This window comes from Lithobates pipiens, unplaced genomic scaffold (genome assembly GCF_037356315.1).
Source record: "Lithobates pipiens isolate NorthernLeopardFrog02 unplaced genomic scaffold, aLitPip1_a1.2 Scaffold_13, whole genome shotgun sequence".
Lineage (NCBI taxonomy): Eukaryota > Metazoa > Chordata > Amphibia > Anura > Ranidae > Lithobates > Lithobates pipiens.
The window spans coordinates 197671504-197691519 of record NW_027507718.1 but is presented as its reverse complement, the minus strand read 5'-3'; the positions used below and the strand labels follow the sequence as shown (position 1 = coordinate 197691519).

Below are 20016 nucleotides of genomic sequence, written 5' to 3'. Positions count from 1 at the left end.
AACTGCTAAAATCTGACAAGGTGGTTGTACAGAAACAAATCAGTAGATCAACTTCGGTTCAACCATAGTGCCCATATATGGATCAAAATTTGACCAGTCCCTGCTGAACCGGCCAAATTTCCATCCGGGTATGGCCAGCTTCAGGGGGATTCACTCTAATTGTCCTGATTACCAATGGCAGTGAAAATGAAAGTGAGGGCAAAAAATTTGGAATTGCCACAAATCAGCAATAGAGGGCAAATGTTCCAATAAGTACACCTGTTCCTGTATCAATTGTGTAAGAGGGCATTGTTCTCACATTGAAAATACATCCTCTAACTTACTGTTGAGTTTACAGATCATGAAGTTAAAGAAATGTCCCTTATAAAACACATATGGCAAAACCCTCCAATACTCTATCCAAAATGAAAAACACTTGGTATTAGATATAACTGTGTTCATAATTGAAGTATAATATGTCCTACATGCTAATTGTTATGCTCTGTAGAAAATTAGCACTTTAAAAAAAGGATATACTTAGTTCTGTATTGAAGGAAACCAAGCTCTACATAGCCCTTGTTTAAATATTATTCATTACCCTGGCTGGGATTGCTGTGAAAAGCCTGTGTGCATTTTGCCATGTGATGGTTTCAAAAGAAACATTATTATTGGAAGATTGACATACAAAGGCAACCATCGCCTATTATCTGTGTTTAACAGACTATTATGATTAAATCATCATTTTCCTTTGAGCTGTGGTGCAATCCATGCTTCACACAATTAAATTAGAGCAAGTACCCATAAGCACACAAACCTGGAAAGCTAAATTGGCATTTTCATGCATTCCGAATATTTCTGGATCATCGGTCAAGGTCAGATTTTCTATGTACTCCTTATACAACTGCAGACTGTCAGCATCTGGACTGAAATATATACCTAAAGTGTGTTTAAAAATATTGCTCATTAGATTATGCTCATTTTTTTCTAAATTGGAAAAAGCATGTAAATAATATTGGTTTACACAAAAGCGTCTATGCTTATTAAAAAAATAAGCATACTGTAGCCTGAGGAAAGGGGGATTTCTAGACTAAGACAATTAATAATAATAATGTCCATCACATAAATATTCCTGAAATATTTTTTGATATAAAAGCATGTGGCTGTTGTTACATTCCCAACATTTCTATTTAATCCATAATTCATAGGGCAAATAATTAAAATATTGCTATTATTCTGGACCTCAACCAAGGCCTACTTTGCATTACCAAATGTCATCCTGTACTACTCAGCTGTAACTCTACATATTTAATGCATTTACTTGACCAGTATATGAATAATGCATTTTTGGGAACTAGTTATTTCATTGTACGGAAGAAGGCATTTACTTGTGTGCACTACTGAAGTAATTTGGAATTTGTAACTCTTCAGGTGTTAAATAATTTATTGTACAATTTAATGTGTGTTGTTACCATTTGTGAAAATGAAAACTGGTGTGTAGATATTTAAGAATTAAAGGGTTATCAACTCTTTGTAAGAGTGCACCACCCTCTTACATAGAATATAATCCAGGACTTCCTCAGCAACTACTCATCATTAAATACACCTATTACACAATATAAAAAAAACTGTGACCTAGAGCATTGCTTTAAACAAACACAGAAAAAGATTCAGCTTTGCAGCTCACATAACCACATGAACAAGGACAACTGAGTAGGGTAACTTACAGTGAGAATCTATTCAGACAACTTTCCATCCTATAAGACAAAAGCCTAATACAAAGGTAGGTTGCTAGATTTTAGTTGCTGTGTTCCCCATCAGGCTTTCTCTTGACTTCCTGTCCCAAAGATGGGACATGAATTGAACGGAATTCTTCTCAGAATTTGGGCATTTGGAAATGTTGCCTTTGCTATTGGTCACCAGAATAAGAGTACCTATTGAAAGATAACTGCTTTTTAGGTGACAATAACATTGTTGATCTTTCCTAACGTTCTGACAACTGACATTTCTCACTCAAATAAAAAACTAAAATAAAGTATTGTCTGGCAACTCATATCTGGTATGTACCTCGGCAACAGACGTGATCGCGCACCCCTTCCAAATTGTTTTCTGCAAACACAGAGGTGTCCATCGCTCGGGTCCTGGACGCGGCATGCTCACACACCACAGTCGGGTTTGGCAGCTGGCGCTGTCCAGATCTGAGGCTCCTTCCTTACATGCACACACACCCATTTGGGATAACCTTGAGTTGCCCGAGCTACTGAGAGTACCAGATTATAAGGTGTGGATTTGCAGAGGTATTATATATTTATCTCAACTTTTTACTAACCAGGGCATCAAGACGTTCCAGGCACTTAAGGAGGAATTTGGCCTCCCTAATCATGTATTTTTTCGATACCTGCAAGTCCGTCATGCCCTGCAGACGCAATTTGGGAATACACCCCCTGGTCTTGCGGACACCCCACTGGCGAAATTGCTTTTTGGTAAGGATCCCCGAAAACTTATTTCCACCTTGTACACATACCTACTCACTCCCCGGGCTACAGCTCATGCGTATAGTCTTAAAGCTAGGTGGGAGGCTGACATTGGGCGGGTAGAGGACGATCACTGGGAGGAGATATTGGCAGTGTCGACCGAGGTATCCCCTAAATTATCTGACAGGCTGACCCACCTTTATATATTACATCGCTCCTATCTGACCCCCAACCGACTTGCCAAATACAAGCCTGACTTTGCTCCTACATGCCCCAGATGTGGCGACGGAAACAGCACGTTCTTCCACCTTATATGGACCTGTCCTCCCATCCACAGGTACTGGGCACAGATTATACAATTCCTACATGATCATATGGGCTCTCCCCTCACGCTCTGCCCACGCCAGTGTGTCCTTGGTCTCCTCCCCCTTCAGGAGGAAAGTAAATACTTACGTACCTTCTTACAGGAGACTCTTTTCACTGCTAGGATGCAGATAGCACAAGTGTGGCTTAGGCCTGACCCTCCTACGATCCAGCAGTGGAAGGCGGCTATCAACCGCACCTTACCTTTTAAAAAAATTATATATTCCAATAGAGGGTGCCCGTTGAAATTCAATAAAATATGGGATAGGTGGCTAGAAAGCGCTAACAGCTGCGAGGACTAGGCCTCTGGGATTATTCTATGTGATGTGGCCGCTTCCTTTCCACTGGGTACACCTGGACGTGTTATTTGTTGTATCTATGTGTGTACTGCTGATGGACATGTTACTGTGTATATTGCACTTTTATTATGCTGTGTCAGATATGGAGTGTATCCTTATTTTCCTGATGATTGGTGCCTGTTGCACCGCTCTTGGTTTGAATACTCTTATGTAACCTTTTTTTGCATATGCTCAATAAACCTTACCTTGGTTAAAAAAAAAAAAAAAAAAAGTATTGTCTGGCATTCTGCTTTAAAGGAAACAAATGTATTGAAATCAGAGGATGCCTGGCAACTCTATATTTCTGAAAGTTGTCCTTTAATAATTAAGAGCTTTAAGATGGAATTGCATATTTATACATTAAGGCCTCATGCACACTGGATGAATATATACAGTAGCTGCTGTTTTTGGCTTTAGGCCTTTTTCTGCAGCCAGTAAACTCCCCAGCATTTAATTCTATGTGTCCATGCACACATAGGGGGTTATTTACTAAAGCTACTTTGCACTACTGCTTGAAAGTACACTCGGAAGTGCAGTTACTGTAGATCCGAGGGGGACATGCAAGGAAAATAAAAAGGCATCAAGTGCACTGGAAGTGCAAAGTGGATTTGCCTTTGGTAAATTAACTCCATAGGCTTTTATCGGCAGTTTTTGGCAGGGGCATTTTCTGGCTGGGAAAACCCCCCCACAACTAGTGGATTTTGAGAGGAGTTTTTCAGTTGTAAAAACACTCTTATTTCCCGTACACACGAGCGGATTTTCCTCCGGAAAAAACTTGGATGTTTTTTCTGACAGAATTCCGCTCAAGCTTTGCTTGCATACACACAATCACACAAACGTTCTCTGAACTTTTGACCTTCAAGATCGCGGTGACATACAACACTACAAGCCGAGAAAATTAAGTTCAATTCTTCCAATCATGCGTCGAATTTGAACAGACGATCAGAATTTCTAATCAGAACTTTTTCCGACCGAAAAATAGAAAACCTGCTCTCAATCTTTTGCTGGCTGGTTCTGCCAGCAAAAGTCTGATGGAGCATACACATGGTTGAAATTTCTGACCAAAAGCTCACATCCGACTTTTACTGGCAGAATTTCTGATCATGTGTATAGAGCTTAACTCTGATAAATGAGAAAAAACGATGAGAAAGACTGAAAAACACAGTTATTCTGTGTTTTTGAGCATTTGTAAGCCGCAAGCTTTAGTGGGAGTATATTTTTGTTAAAAAATAAGCTAAAAATGCTACTGCTAAAACGCTGCAAAACTCATTCTACAGCTACAGCTAACGCTACTGGTGTGTGTTTTTTTTTTTTTTCACAATCAAAGGTTTTATTGAGAATATAGTCAGGTTTACAATTAACATTAGATTATAAAAGTCGTCAACAGTGGTATGTATACATACATTGATACAGATAGATAGCATTTGTGTTGTAACCAAGTATCTCAATTAGAACAAAAGATAAAGTATGATCCAATAGCTAAAGTGAAAACTAGAGATACCACTGGATAGATCATGTATTGTGTTTTTATAATGTCCAATGTTCTTAAGGCCTTAAAGTACAAAGGATTGTCATTCTTCTGTAATTTGTGCTACATTAGGTTAATCGTTTAAACAGGAGCAGTGCTAAGCTGCTTCAAATACATAAATAAATAGATTCTTATTTTTTTACCTGAGCTAGAATAACAGTAATTGTCTTCAAGGGTCTCCGGAGAAAAGAATCTCCTTAGGATTGTCCTTAAACATCTTTGGTCCCATGCATCAGTTACTCTTCCTCCATATGTTATCTCCCCTGGAAAATAGTAGTATAATGTTTCAATTTCACTGTCATATTTTTTTCAAGCTCAAAAGCTTTTTTTCAAGCTTACAGCTCAAAAGATTTATGTCATACTTATGCCCAAAGCTCCTATGTGATGCTGAGCAGTGGCAGAGAGAACCAGATAGGCACCATGGATAACTAGCACCTTTCATACAAAGACAACAGCTCTGCGGGTGGCAAGAATAACATAGCACTGCTGTGTCTATCCAAAACTGCTTTACTTGAACTAAATTAAAAATAGAACATCATTCCTGTACAAAAAATATTCAGTAAACAGTCAGAAAACAGCACTATTACGTAGTAAAGTAAAACTAATAAATCTACATGGGGCATAACAATGTAATCCAGCTGACAGACCTTCCTCCAATATCAACTTTGTTAGAGAATTATGTGAATGCGTATTATTAATTACTATTAATACATAATAATAAACATTGCTTTTGCAGTATTTTCAAGCATTCTGTACTGTATGTCACCTTGACTTTTCTTTAAGGTTTAGAAATACAGTAAAACATTGGATTGTCAGCATAATTAGTTCCAGAAACATGCTTGTAATCCAAAGCACTTATATATCAAACCCAATTCCCCATAAGAAATAATGGAAACTCAAATGATTTGTTCCACAACCATATATTCATAAGTCCTTCAGTTTATAGTCCATATAAAAATATTATAGCAATGTGATGGGTTGCGTAACCATAAAATGTCCATCCACAAATAGAAGCCTCCACAAGGGGATTAGAAGCAAAATCCAGCAGGAGCTACAGAGTATAAAAGAGAAGGGAGGCCTCTTAGTGTAGAAATATGGTTACATTTAATGAAGGTACAACATTTAGCAACTCACATGGTTGATGATTAAAATAGGCACATGGCACAGGCATCAGAGGTAAAGCTGTCCACACAGACCGTCCCCCACATTGGCGGCTCTCACCGCTGTCAGTCTGCAATCGTGAACGGGAAGACTACCCTGCAGTAGAGCGTTCTGAAAGCCTGGCTTGAACCGCTCATGGAGCGCAGCCTGAAAGGGACGACGTTGATGGCAGAGAGGAGAATGTTCTATGTGGACACCTTTACCCCAGATGCCTGCATACTTAGATGTGCCTGTTTTAATCATCAACCATGTGAGTTACTAAATGTTGTACCTTCATTAAATGTAACCATAGTGCCTCTCTTCTCTTTTATACTCAGTGGTGACATGACGCTACTCTTATATCAAGACACCACTTGTATATCATTTTCTATGCTCCTAACACGAAGCCCTCATGCTGTATTAGCCCAACCAAGAAAAAAGACATTAGTCAGCAATGAGAAAATAATGGACACCACTACACGAGTGTGCTATATGTTGAGGCTAACCCAACATGCTCAGACACCGCACCATGTTATTAAACCAGCTTTAGCTATGGAGCTATGAAGCACTCTATAGTGAGGATGTAGAATATAAAATGTTTTGTAGGGACTGTGCAGGCAAAATTAAAGTAATTGGCTTTACTACAATTTCTAGTATACACTTTGCACATATGACTTACGAAATATGTGCAAATTTGTTATTCTCCTACAATTGTTAAAAATGTTTAGAAATATAAAAAAAAAGGACCTGACAAAAACTCCCCAAAATGCCTTGGGTCGGGTGCTATATTTAGACCCCTGATCTTAGGGTGAAATGCACTTACCTGTTATATAAGTAAGTGCGTCCCATGGTATTTTTCCTTCCTGACAGTACAAGTTTAAATTAAGCAGAGCACATTCTCTGTCACTGTCAGTAAATTCATAGCAGATGTTCCATCCAAGTGGCCCAAACTTCTTCCTCTCCTACAACAAAACCATTTGATACTTAATAAAAAAAACAAAAATTGTATGAAGACTTTTCATTTTATTTTTAAGCTCTGGGATTTTGAAGCTTTGGGTCAGTGGGGAGACAGGTAAAATGGATGTAAAATTTAAAGAAAACCTTTAGTGATAGAGTATGAAGGACAACGCTGCTTACCTCTCCTTATGGAAATGTTAGTTGCCTGGCTGCCATACTCTTCTAATAACCTAATAATTTCTAGGGCACTGACCGAGAACAAGTATGTCAAACCACTTGAACCTATTAATCTGCATGCTTGTCCCAGGTCAGGTAACAGCCAGGCAAATAGTATTCTTAGGAAGTAGGTAATTGTACCCCTCGTGTGCCTTCGTCTACAGGTTTTCTTTAAAGTTTATACTAAATGCCTAACATTTTTTCCAGGCAAGGAACTCAACTGTTAACATAGCCTTGTGTTAAGATTTAGTTACATATCCACCACTGTGTTTCTACAACAATAATATCAGGAGGACAGGAATACCTATTGTTTAAGTATCTGGAAAAAATATACCACCATTTTCTATTGCCTTTAACATGCTATTTTAAACCATAGCAACAAAACGGAACAAGTAATTGCTAAGACCTCTGCTTAGCTATAATTATGTGTATATTCAAAGTCATGGCGTACTGTCTACTTGACCTTTGCTGTAATCATGGCTTCAAAACTGTAAGCATTCTACAAGAGTGCTTGCTTCATTCACGAACATTTTCCCTAAGCTGTACTTTCAACATATCCAGCTGAGCCTTAAAATTGCCATGTCACGAAGATGCCAATTTCCAATCAACCTAAACAATTCCATGGAAAGTCATTTCCATCTACTGGCATACAAATGCTCCTACACAGTAATATCCCATAGGCATATTTAAACAATATGGGAACACAGATATTGGATAAACCTCTTCATAGGGGAAAGTCTTTAATTCGCAAAAAAAGTAACCCTAACAGCTGTTAGAACATTGAAATGACTGTTTGGCAAAATATTCATGTGCATTTAGACATATAGAGAAATTTATATTTAGTCTCTTATATTTTTAATCTTAAGAATTAAACCGAATCACAGAGGTGAAAATAAAGACCGAAGGACCCTAGTACAAGGGTTTAACAGGTTTTCTTATGTGACATGCAAAATCTGTGGACCCTTTCAACCCTTAGTGGTTGATTTGCTCATAACAAATAAGCTGTTCACTTTGCAAGGGAGTTTTCACTCTTTGAATGGGATGTTTCCATTAGCTTAGTGAATGTGGTGAACATTCACCTTCAATGAATACCTAATCATGTGAAAAAAAAAGTATATATATATAACAGTATTCTTTCTTGCACATGATTAGCTGGTGAGAGGCAGCAATGCTTACCGACATTCACTAAGCCAAGAGGAAATTAATAAGAACACAATCTATGAATAGGGAGAGTCTGATCAGTCACATGCAGCGTAATCAGTGGAAGAACTTTTCTCAATGGATGGGGAGAGGCCAGGAGGGGGCCTATCCTTGGTACAACTGAGCCTGGGGACCCTACGCTGTTAACCTCACAACTCTGGATGTTAAGCAACAGAAAGTGGACAGCTCTGCAGTGAAGATTTCTACAGAATCCAGAAGCCTGAACTTTGTGACATTCAATATTACAAGTAAGTAATGTAAAGAATGCTGCAGATTTAAAAAAAAAAAATTTTTTACCTAAACTTCAGTTTTAAATGTGAATGAACCCTTAGGGCATAAAAGTTGGTACATCTGAAATATAGTAAGCTGTACTAAAAATATTTTTCCTGGCTGGATGTTCCACGCTCGCACTGCATCAGTTGGTGCTGAATAGATTACTTGGGGGCTAAAGTATTCTAGGGAGACCTGTGTCTAGTGAGGGCTTATTCCTTTAAGGACGTTCTTCTCTTTTTTTCTTCTTTTGTTTGTTCTTTTACATTGTACTTTTGATGTGACACAATGTATATTATGCTGATAATTGCTTTTGTACATCATTCAAGATATGCATATACATATTTAGTTGATCTGATGTTGTTTTGCATGTATTATACCAGCTGTATTAGTATAGATCATTGCATTGATTATGATGCACCTGTGAAATTTGTTGCAAAGAAACATTGTTTCTGACTCAAAAATATATATATTTTTCCGATCATAGACACACTCAGTGCTTTTAAAAATCACATCTGCTTTATTGAGATTCACTCTTTGCAGGAGAGGTGTGTATAAACTATAAAAGTGTCAAAATGAAGACTGCAGTGCAGTAAGTAGGATATATAGTCAAAGATACATATGATGCCTTGAAAAAAATAAAAAAACACCAACAGTGTCTCCAAAAATAAATGTAAAAACCTGCAGTCAATAAATTCCCCTGCAGTTCATATCGCTAGTGATTCACTCCGTTCCATGGTCTAGTAAAAATAATAATAATAACAGTATTGAATGCCATTAATGATTTATTGACTTTAAAGCTAAACTCCAGAAAACGAAAAAAATTTTTTTTTGCTATTTGCTGTGTAAAAATAAATTACCTTTATTGATGTCTGCCCCATCAGTAAAACAGTTCAAGTGTTACTACACCCACAACAGTAAAATCAGTCTGTATTTGCAGTAAAGCATGCTTGTTATACTCATTGAGGAACCTAAGGGGTTAATCCTCTGCATTGTGTATAAAAGGCTGTTTGAGTGTGTTTTCCACTTTTCCAAACCATCTCCTGATATTACAGAGCCTTGGGGGCAAGCTTCAGTTTGGTGTGTATTACTAGAGAGTTTTCTTTTTCTTGGGAGGGTACATGTGATCAGCACAGGGGCAGCACTGTCCAGATGGAGGATCAGGGCTCATGCAGCCTCATAAGACAGTCCGAGTAGAATGAAAACTCCTCCTACAAGCTTTAACCAGCGCTCGGCCAGACACTGATAGAAGTTGCAAGACTGCTATATACTGCTGATGAGAAAAGGTATTTAGCAGTTTAGATTTACAAAAATAATAGAATTTTTTTATCTTGGAAAAGTGCATGTGATCACCACAGGGCCAATCAGCACTGTCCAGACAGAGGGTCAGGGGTCCTGCAGCCTCATAGGACAATGAGGGGAGAATGAAACACAGTCACAGTTCGTGTATTATTTTCACTACATGCAAAGCTTTTTGTGATTGGACAGGTGAAAATCACAATCTCCCATCCACCAACTGCAGAAAGCCTTGCATTCAGTTAAAATACAAGGCTTTTTCTAGGTGGAGTAGGTGTACACAAAGCAACCTGACATGGGCAGTGTACTACTGCAAGAATTAAAAGTCTCAGCACCAGACATTTGTTTCTTACAATACTGAGGAGCTGAATAAAAGTAAATGGCCTATCAAATGAAGCATCAGCCAAACATGGGACAGGCATAAATAGAGGTCATTTATGTTTACACAGCAAATGGCCCAAACTTGTTTCTTTCTCACAGTTCAGCATTAAAGTATAATACAGAATCATCGCTGAAGTTATCGCAGCCATAGTACACTGCTAGAAGTGTTTAACCTTTTCTTTTAATTTATGCTAACAATTTTCAATACATGTTTCAGTAGATTAGTCAGTAAAAAGGGAAAGTCACCTGAATGATAGCGTGGAAAAAGCAAATTCCAAAAATAACTTTTCTCCATTTTCTGCCAAGGAGATGCTCTTCGAAGAATGTGGGAGTAATTTCCGTAAAGGCACGACGGATATTAGCACGGAGACCTTTTGGAGGCTCATTAGTAACCTGGAACACAAAGCCATTTGCAGAAAATGTAATGACCTCTTTGTTGAATTTTAACATCTCATTGTCTTCTTGTCGGTGTCAATTGCCTGGTTTCCATGCTGCCGGAACAGAGGATGTTGTGCTAGTCGTGACAAACATTTTTAACTAATGTTAATCAAAAATAGCTTTCTTGATTTTAAAACCTAAATGGGTTTATAGCTATATTGAATGCAAAGAATCTATTTCTTTTACTTGAAAATACTTTCTTGTACAATTTTCATTTAGATTTACCAAAACCACATAAGAAGAGGTCAAACCTAAACACTTTCAATTTGTATGCAATCAGGCAAGGCCCTTGCACTACATAGTTGGAGGTGAATCTAAAGGAAATTGAATAAGGAAATGGTATAATGTATGGCCAGCTTAATGTAGTTATATTTCCTGCGTTGTTTTTTTGTTTTACCTTGTAATGATGGGCTTACATGTTGTGGTTACAGTTTGTATTAATTAACCTAACTAGTCCCTAGGAACAGGCAACTTCTTGTTTCAAGTCACATAACTTGCATATCTTGCCAATTGCATCACGAATGGGGAAGGGATAATGAGATGACAAACAAATCTCTTACAGAATGGTGAGCTCTCTGTTAATTGTTCTGCCTTGTGTTTGTTTCATGTCTAATTAATGTTTGGCTCTTATCTGAAGATCACTGGACTGAGAGAATAAGGGATTGTGGGATATTTAGTTTCTTCACAGGAAGTGTCAATTCTCACACTACAGACAGAGGTTATTCAATAACCTTTGAAGTGCCATGTGGCATGTCTCATGTTTGAACACAGATAGAATTATTAACATTTACTCTACTATAGGCCATGTGTACAGACCAACAAATGACACCAAAAAACTACATAATCAAAGCATCTTATGCAGATGAAAAACATCAATTAGGAAGGTTTATAATGCCTTAAAGTTGTGTGATCATTGACAATGACTTTATTTGTGGCCACAGTCATAAACAAAACTGCATTCAATAATGCTAGAGTTTGGCTGAACAGCTGAGCAACAATTTTCCTAAAGGAAGTATAGTAGGGGTCCATGAGTGGAACCACAGTGGGCAGTTTAGAACTTCTAGAGGGACGTTTTAGCAAAGGCCAATGGGTAGATATGCATAATACCACAGTTAGCACTTTTTTATTTGACTGATCCCCAAACATGGTCTTTTAAAGGGAGGCTGCCATTGTTCAGGTCAAAGACCCAGAAAGCATTGAAGTCATTAACATTTTCAGAAGGGATTCAGCAATGGCTGCCTCAACTGCTCTCTAATGACAATCAGAAAGATTTAAACAGTTACACACAGGTCATGCACAAACCAGTGATTTGTGGTTTTCAATAAGGAAACAATCCAAACAATTTCAAATCTCAACAAATCCATTACTCTGAGCTTTAGAATGAAATCTGTTTTTTTATGAGCTCTGATTAAATCTTGCCCTGACATAATTTTCCAAGGCTATAGACATCTGTCAGCATACACAGATGTGACATAAGCTGAACATTACAACACTTCTTCTATTTGGTAAGTTTACACTGCATATAATGCTTTTAAAAATTCAGACACATGCTGAATTATAAATACCTATAATAAAATCCCTTTTTTCTACATAACTGTTATACACAAGCGCATCATACTAGAATAATTATTTTGGTTATTGTGTTACATTTAGGATATAAACAGAACAGATAACAGATAAGCACCTGAATGACCGCAACATACAGGAATATACAATGTAATACTGACATATAATCACTCACACGTGTGGGACATGATGGACCTGTGTCTTTTTTGAACCTCCCCTACTATGTAACTATGTGGCAATGTGAAATTATGGTATGCAGGTGGGGTGTTTTGAAATAAAAATGTATATTCATATTTATTTAAAGGGGAACTGAACTCTGGAGGTTGTGCCCCAAAAAGGCGGGTAGATGGAAAAAGACTAATCACCAGTATTCCTCATGGTTTCCATTCAGTTGAGCTTTCCTCTCTAATAACTTCCCATACCTTGTAAACTGCACTTTGTTTCTGTGTGGAGGCAGCCATCTTGGTAGAGGCATGGCTTTGCTTACTCATGTCAGAGCCTCCAGCAAGAAGAACAGTGAGGAGCACAGTAGTGACATTACCAAATCTTACTAAAAATCTTCTAAGATTAAAGTTTAGAGGCATCGGTGGCTGAGATTAATACCGCAGATGGATAGGATAAACAGCGGTGCCTAGGCACCTCACACACCACAAATTGCATTCTATTTGTCAAGATGAATCCAAGACAAATTGTACATTTTTTCCAGGGCACTTTTTAGGCACAACTATCAAGTGCCTTTATAATATAGCAACTTTTCACTTTTTGAATTCAGGTCAACTTTAAGTTCTATCTGTTAAAAATTGTCAGTAACAACCAGCAGAAAAAGAACATTATCCACCTAAATGACAATTTTCCTGTATGTGCACGTGATCTGCTAAACAGCTAAGAATATGAATAACGCAATATAAGATGATTTGGGAACACAAGTATACAGTATTATCAAAAGACATGTCACATCACAGACTATCAAGAGGAGCACAGGTGGTCTATAGAAGTAAAAAGACTAATATGTATACTGCACTTTGGTAACGCTGATAGGGGGTTTTATGGTACAAATGTTATCCTACAAAAACCTTGAAAAAGGTATAAAATGTTAGTAAAAGCTGAATTATTATATATGTTCATCAAAACCTCTGAGGTTTACACAGTTCTGCTTGAAGATCTAACCAGGTTAGTGACCTGCCTATACAGCCTGGTAATGTGCCTGATCCCCAGCTTGTATTTGGGTCGTAAAGGAGCTCATGACTTGTGATTAAACAATAAAAGAGCAACAACATAGTTATGAGCTCATGCCCCTGCTCTCTTCACCACTCAGCATGTGCTGCGGTAGCACATTCATTTTGGTAAAACGTATTCTCTAGAGAAAAGGCAATTAAGGGGGAATATAATCACCATGTATACAAATATAGGTGGTCCATATAGTGAACTTAAATTAGAGCTATTCACTTTCAGGTCATTACAGAGGACAAGGGGGCACTGTTTATGTCTGGAGGAAAAGAGATTTAACCTCCACTTCTGAAAAGGTTTCTTCACAGTAAAAGCTGTGAAAATGTAGAATAGACTTCCTCAAGAACTATGACATTGTAGTTCTTGCCAACTCAGTAGGAAAAAAAATGGGTGCATTTCTAAATGCTTAAAATATAACTAATACTAACACTTTAAGGTAATAACACCAGGGTAGTTGACCCAAGGAATATTCAACTGCCTCCTGGAGGATCAGGAAGTAATTTTTGCTTTCCTCATTGGAGTAATTTGGATCATGCTTTATTGGTTTTTTTTTCCCTATCTCTGGATCAGCTGTGGGGGTTTACTTTTGTTTTGTTTTTTTTCTCTATTGGTTAAACTAGATGGACTTTTTTTAGCCTGATATACTATGTAACTATGTGCATGGAAGACACAGATTAGCCCCTAATGCTACCCCTCCCTCTCCCAGTCTTGGGGGCACTATACAGGGGATTACAAGAGGCTGAGATATAGTTATATTCAGTTATTTATATTAGCTGTATTTATTATATATATATATATTTTTTTTTTATATAATCTTTATTTATGAGAAAATAAAAAGGATACACACAATAATTGCTTATTCAAACATATGTGAAAGGCAGGAATCAGATGGGCCCCTTTCACACTGGGGCGGTGCAGCCATCGGCGGTAAAGAGCCGCTATTTTTAGCGGCGCTTTACCGTTGTTTTAGCAGTAGTCTGCGGCTGCTAGCGGGGTGGTTTTAACCCCCGCTAGCGGCCAAAAAAGGGTTAAAACCGCCCACAAAGTGCCGCTGCAGTGGCGCTTTGCCAGCGGTATAGCTGTGCTGCCCCTTTGATTTCAATGGGTAGGAGCGGTTTAGGAGCGGTGAATACACCGCTCCTTTCACCGCTCCAAAGATGCGGCTAGCAGGATTTTTTTCACCGTCCTGCTAGCGCACCGCTCCAGTGTGAAAGCCCTCCGGCTTTCACACTGGAGTGAAAGGGGCCGTTTTTTTCAGGTGCTATTTATAGCGATGTAGCACCTGAAAACCGCCCCAGTGTGAAAGGGGCCTTCCTTAAACAGACTGATTCGAGCGTCGTTGTGTTATATGCACCTTATCAAAAACAAACAAACCTTTGCCGTGAGGGGACAGGTTATATGGCTGGCACATAAGTTACCAATGCTAACTGAAGTATGTTCAGGTGGATGCACATTGGTTCCCGGAGTAATCGGCCCATCTAGACTCTTAGGTACAGCAGAAACCCATCCTGCAGGCTTGTAGCAGAGAAGGGGGGCACAAAAGAACCTCCATCTGCATCTGACATTCTCCGACCAAAAGTCCAGCCCAGGGACAAACAGGAACAGGGCACTGCACCTATATGGGCCTTGTCAATGAAACAGAAAGGATAGGGGGTGCTGAACACTAGAGGGGGTGTATCCTGTTATAACATAATAGTTAAATGCCGCCAGGTGTCACAAGTAGGATAAACATATGCACATCCAAAACTCAACATACAGACCAAAATTAAAAGATAGGAGAAAAGGGAAGAAAGAGAGGAGCAAGAGCCCTTTCCTCCAGGCATGTACCTATGCTCCCACTAGGAATGTGTAGATAATCACTCAAAACAGTGATCAGCGCCACAAGGGAAAAAATTATAAATATGGTGGTCCGTCCAAGTCCAGGAGAGAGACCCAATCAGATGAACTGTTGTGTGTAAGGCATCCTCTAAGGGAAGGCTCAGCAAGCTCTAATAATGTGACATCCAGGCTGGATGAACTATGCCCTGGGTCAGAGGTATGCTCCAGCCACGGAGCCCAGATATTATTAAAATGTTCCCTTGTACCTTTGCAAGTTGCCACTAATCCTTCACCTTCCCATTCCATTCCTCATGACTTGGGACATGAGCCAGCTTCCAATAAACTGGGAGCAGGCATTTAGCAGCATTCAGACGATGCAGCAAAGCACTTTTCTTATATTGGCTTACTGGTATTGGAGGAATATGGAAGAGGAAGGAGAAAAGGGATTATCAAGGCCAAATATGTTCTTTATCTGTGCTTTGATGTCCTCCCAGAAGGGTCTGACCAATGGGCACTCCCACCATAGGTGTAACAATGTACCACATTGGCCACAGCCTCTCCAGCAGCGGTCTGATATGGAGGAATAGATCCATGACAAAGCAGCAGGTACCCTGTTTCAGCGTCTCAATATCTTATAATTAGTTTCTTGAGTTCTAGACTCAATGGAGCTAGAGTGTGTAAGCTGATACAGGTGAGCCAGCTGCGCCTCAGAAAACTCTATCTCCTGGTCCCTTTGCCATTCCCTGATATACACAGGCTTAGTCTTAGATTTGGCTGAACCCAGTAGTTGGTATAACTCAGAGATCACATGGGGAATAGGCTCATCAGCGACAAAGAAAACCTCAAAGGACGTAAGTGTAGAGATGACTCTAATAGAGCGGCCGTGTGTAGCAAAAAATGAGTTGTTTAGGTCAACAAAAATCCATAGGGAAGCTACCATGGCATACCCTGAGGGCCGCAAGAGTATGAAGTCACAGGGAGGACAATGAGTATAGACTGTTGATCTGTTCCCAAACTTTAAGAGCCTTGGACATTAAGGGAGAGGTAGCGTCTGACAACCAAAGTAAACAAAGAAAGAATTTCTCCCACGCTCCTGGAGGCGTTATTGATATACCATGGTAGGCCTTTTTTGGAAGAAAAAAAAAGAGTGGGGAGTGGTAAAGAAAAATTAGATCCTAAACTTATATTCAAAACCAAGTGCTAGGGTGAAAGTGAATGACAGATTATCAGAGCCATTCTCCATTTTAAATGGAACACGCCAGGGATGTCCCCTCTCACCCCTGATATTCATTTTGACAATAGAACCTTTTTTAAGGAAAATACGTGCCAATGTGGATATCAGGGGGGTAAAAATAAAAAATGAGGATCAGAAGTTGGCAGCTTATGCAGATGATTTGATCTTTTTTGTAACGTTCCCAATTACATCTCTCCCATCTTTACTAATGGAGCTACGAGAATATGGGAAAATATCCAACTTTAGAATAAACTATGGAAAATCGGAGGCAATGGGAGTAGAGATGGATTCGCCTCAGTTGCAAGCAGTGTCCACGCAATTTGATTTTAGATGGACGAATTCATATATAAGTTACTTAGGAACAAAAATGTCAAAAAATCTAAATGAACTGTTTGAACTTAACTATATCCCACTGGTAAGACAGATCAAAAGTGATCTTCAAAAATGGGACAAAGAGATTTTTACATGGTTCGGGAGAACCAATATTATTAAGATGAATGTGATGCCCAGACTGTTATACATAATTCAAACTATACCAATTAAGATCCCTTCAAGTTTGTTTAAGGATCTTAGATCAAGATTTATGAAGTTCATCTGGGCTGGGAAACCAGCAAGAGTACGCCGAGATATTTTAGTACTCCCCAAAGGAAAAGGAGGGATAGGACTTCCAGATCCAATAAAATACCAGGAGGCCTCACACTTAACTAGAGTAGTGGAATGGTGTAGGCTTAAAAACGAAAAACCGTGGATACAGACAGAACAAGCAGCGACAGATATCCCATTGGAAGGATTAGTGTGGATTCCAGATACAGAAATACCAATGGGATTGAGAAAACATCCAATACTAGGGGAGACATTACGAATAACTAAAAGAGTATTCAGGAAAACATCTATTTCAAGAATTCCCAGTCCGCTCCTTCCTATCCTTGGTACCCCAGCATTTCTACCGGGAATGACAGATCCAAAGTTTAAAACAATACAAGATAGAGGTATGAGTAGAATTTGTCATTTCTCGGTAGGCAACCGGTTAATGACTAAAAAAGATATTGAAAAAGGAATGACATTAGGATTAGACCCTTTCAGAATGAGGCAATTAGAAGCCTTTATTAGATCTAAATCAAAGGTATACGTAGAAATAAGGGCATTGACTGAGTTTGAAGAGATCTGTTTGAAAGGAGAGGAACTGAGACATCTGATGTCTTATTTTTATAGTATGTTAATAGAACAGGAGACTTCACAAGATTTGCCCTTTTTACAGGCTTGGGAAAGAGATTTAGGGACTACGTTTTCCCCAGAACAAAAGGATAAGATGCTGTTGTTTAATCAAAAGGCCTCGATGGCAAGCAGATATCAAGAAGGGGGATATAAGATCCTTACTAGGTGGTATAGAACACCAAAAGTGTTACATCAAATTTACCCCCAGATATCAGAGACATGTTGGAGATGTCATGGAGCAGAAGGAACATTATTACATATATTTTGGGAATGTCCAAAAATTAGAGTGTTCTGGGAGATGGTAGCCGATACTATTGTAAGGATTACAGGAATTGACCTGGGAGATAAACCGGCAACTTTTCTGCTGCTGGACATCCCAATGGCAATAGAAAGATTCAAAAATTCTTTGCTGAGACATTTATTGATAGCAGCAAGGGCATGTATCCCGGTTCTGTGGAAAAAAAGCAACCCTCCAGCTAGAGCACAGTGGTTTCAGAGAATTGCAGAAATCCAACAAATGGAAAATTTAACAATGACAATGAGAGATCAAGACGAGAAATATCAGAAGATCTGGGCTCCATATCTAAATTATAGAGAAAGTATGATGTGAAACATTTCGAAATATGATAGAGCAGGCGGGTGGTGGTGGGGGGGGGGGAGTGAGGGGGGGGATTATAGTGAAAATTCAAACTTTTTTTTTTTTTTTTTTTTTTTTTTCTCTTGTTTGTATATTTATTTATTTATTTTTCTGGGAGGGAAGGGTGAGGGAGGGGGGAGGATGACATGGAATTGAGGTACGGATTGAAATATTATAAGACTGTTATAGCTGTTAAAGAAGTTGTAGATGTAAAACGAAATGTAATGTGAAATCTATGGAAAGAAAAGATGAAAAAATAAAGAATTTATAAAGAAAAATTAGAAATTAATGTGGAAGTTGATTGTGCGTGTCCCGCTGCCTAAACTGACCTGGGGGGGTCTGAAGAAGGCTGAGTGGAAAAAAAGAAAGAAGAGGAAGGCGCGTGATCAACCGCTAGGTTTAAGACAATACAATTTATTCAAGAGCAAAGTAAACAAATGCATATATAAAACCATTAAAAAGTCCCTACGTTTTCATAAAAGCTGGGTTACAAAATATACACATTAAAAGTTTAAAAATTAGACATGCCCATGCAAGGGCAAATACTCAAAGTGGGCCACTTTGAGGTGAGCAGGTATAACGACTGGTGATGGTGTGCACATTTTAGCAATATCTACAGAGAATGTGAAGAGCACAGTGGTGGATGATACATGAATTAGAGTTCATAACAATCAAGAATTCACAGAAGTTTATTTTCACATATTCACATATGAACTATATTTAATAGTAGATTTATTTAATATATGTAACTGTATTTGTTAATTATCTATTATGATTGGTTTATGATATTTTGTATTTTGATAACAGCATTTATTCACGTGAGAGATTAGCAGCACTGCACTTATTATAATCAGGGCCATCTTTAAAGCAGGGCAAAAGGGGCAGCTGCCCTATGCCCTGTCATTGTTTTGGGGCCCAGAGCAGCTGCCTCTATCCCAGTTTAAATTCCCTCTCCCTTGAAGTTTTAGTCCCTTGCTATGTCCTGATATATCAGTGTGAAGTGATGCTACTAATGCTGCCCAGCTCTGCCCTATTGTTGTGTACAGATGACTCCCCTGCAGACCCTGTGTTTACATGTAAATACCCAGTATTCCTATGTAAATAGCAGCATTCATATGTAAATAGCTTCATCCGAAGGCATAGATATGTAAATAAAGGCGGCATTCATATGGATATCATGCCCCCTGCAGTGAGCAGTATTACTGTACAGTAATCTCTAGCAACCAACCAACAAGCAGAAATCATGTAGTGTAACATCTAGCAACTAATCAGCGAGCCGTAATGTGTGCTGTATCCTCTAGCAATCAGTCAGTAAGGGGTAATGATACACTGTAACCTCTGGCAACCAATTGCAATCGCTGCCTGATCTGATACAGTAAACCGATTTTAAGTCTAGCTGCTATTTATTGTATGTCTCAGAGCAGGTGGAGAGCAAAATTATATTGGGGGGGCCCCAAGAAAACGTTTGCCCAGGGTCCAATCATTAATAAAGATGGCCCTGATTATAATTATCACACTGTATGGTGAGGTGGATTCACTAGAAGTGTACAGCAGCTGCAGACAATTGGTTGTATTTTGCACAGGTTTATACAGTTTGCACTTGGTAGGGTGGCGCTGATTGCTTTTTATACAGGTTCACTAATATCGTTGCCAAAATCTACATTCAACAGTGATATTGGATTGTAGTTCTGCGCCAAAGTATGTTAGCTGTTTTCAAACTCATTCAATTTTTGTATACATGC

At 38.7% G+C, this 20016-nt stretch overlaps 1 protein-coding gene across 1 annotated transcript in view; it reads right to left on the bottom strand.

Annotated features, from left to right (window-relative positions):
* Positions 1 to 20016, bottom strand: part of DNAH6 (dynein axonemal heavy chain 6) — a 418858-nt gene that overhangs the window by 35018 nt on the left and 363824 nt on the right. The window contains exons 67-70 of the mRNA XM_077476093.1: positions 10386 to 10532; positions 6643 to 6781; positions 4823 to 4942; positions 794 to 915 (exon numbers count right to left, since the gene is read on the bottom strand). Coding sequence (XP_077332219.1) covers positions 794 to 915; positions 4823 to 4942; positions 6643 to 6781; positions 10386 to 10532 — 528 coding nt within the window. The remainder of the gene's footprint in view (positions 1 to 793; positions 916 to 4822; positions 4943 to 6642; positions 6782 to 10385; positions 10533 to 20016) is intronic.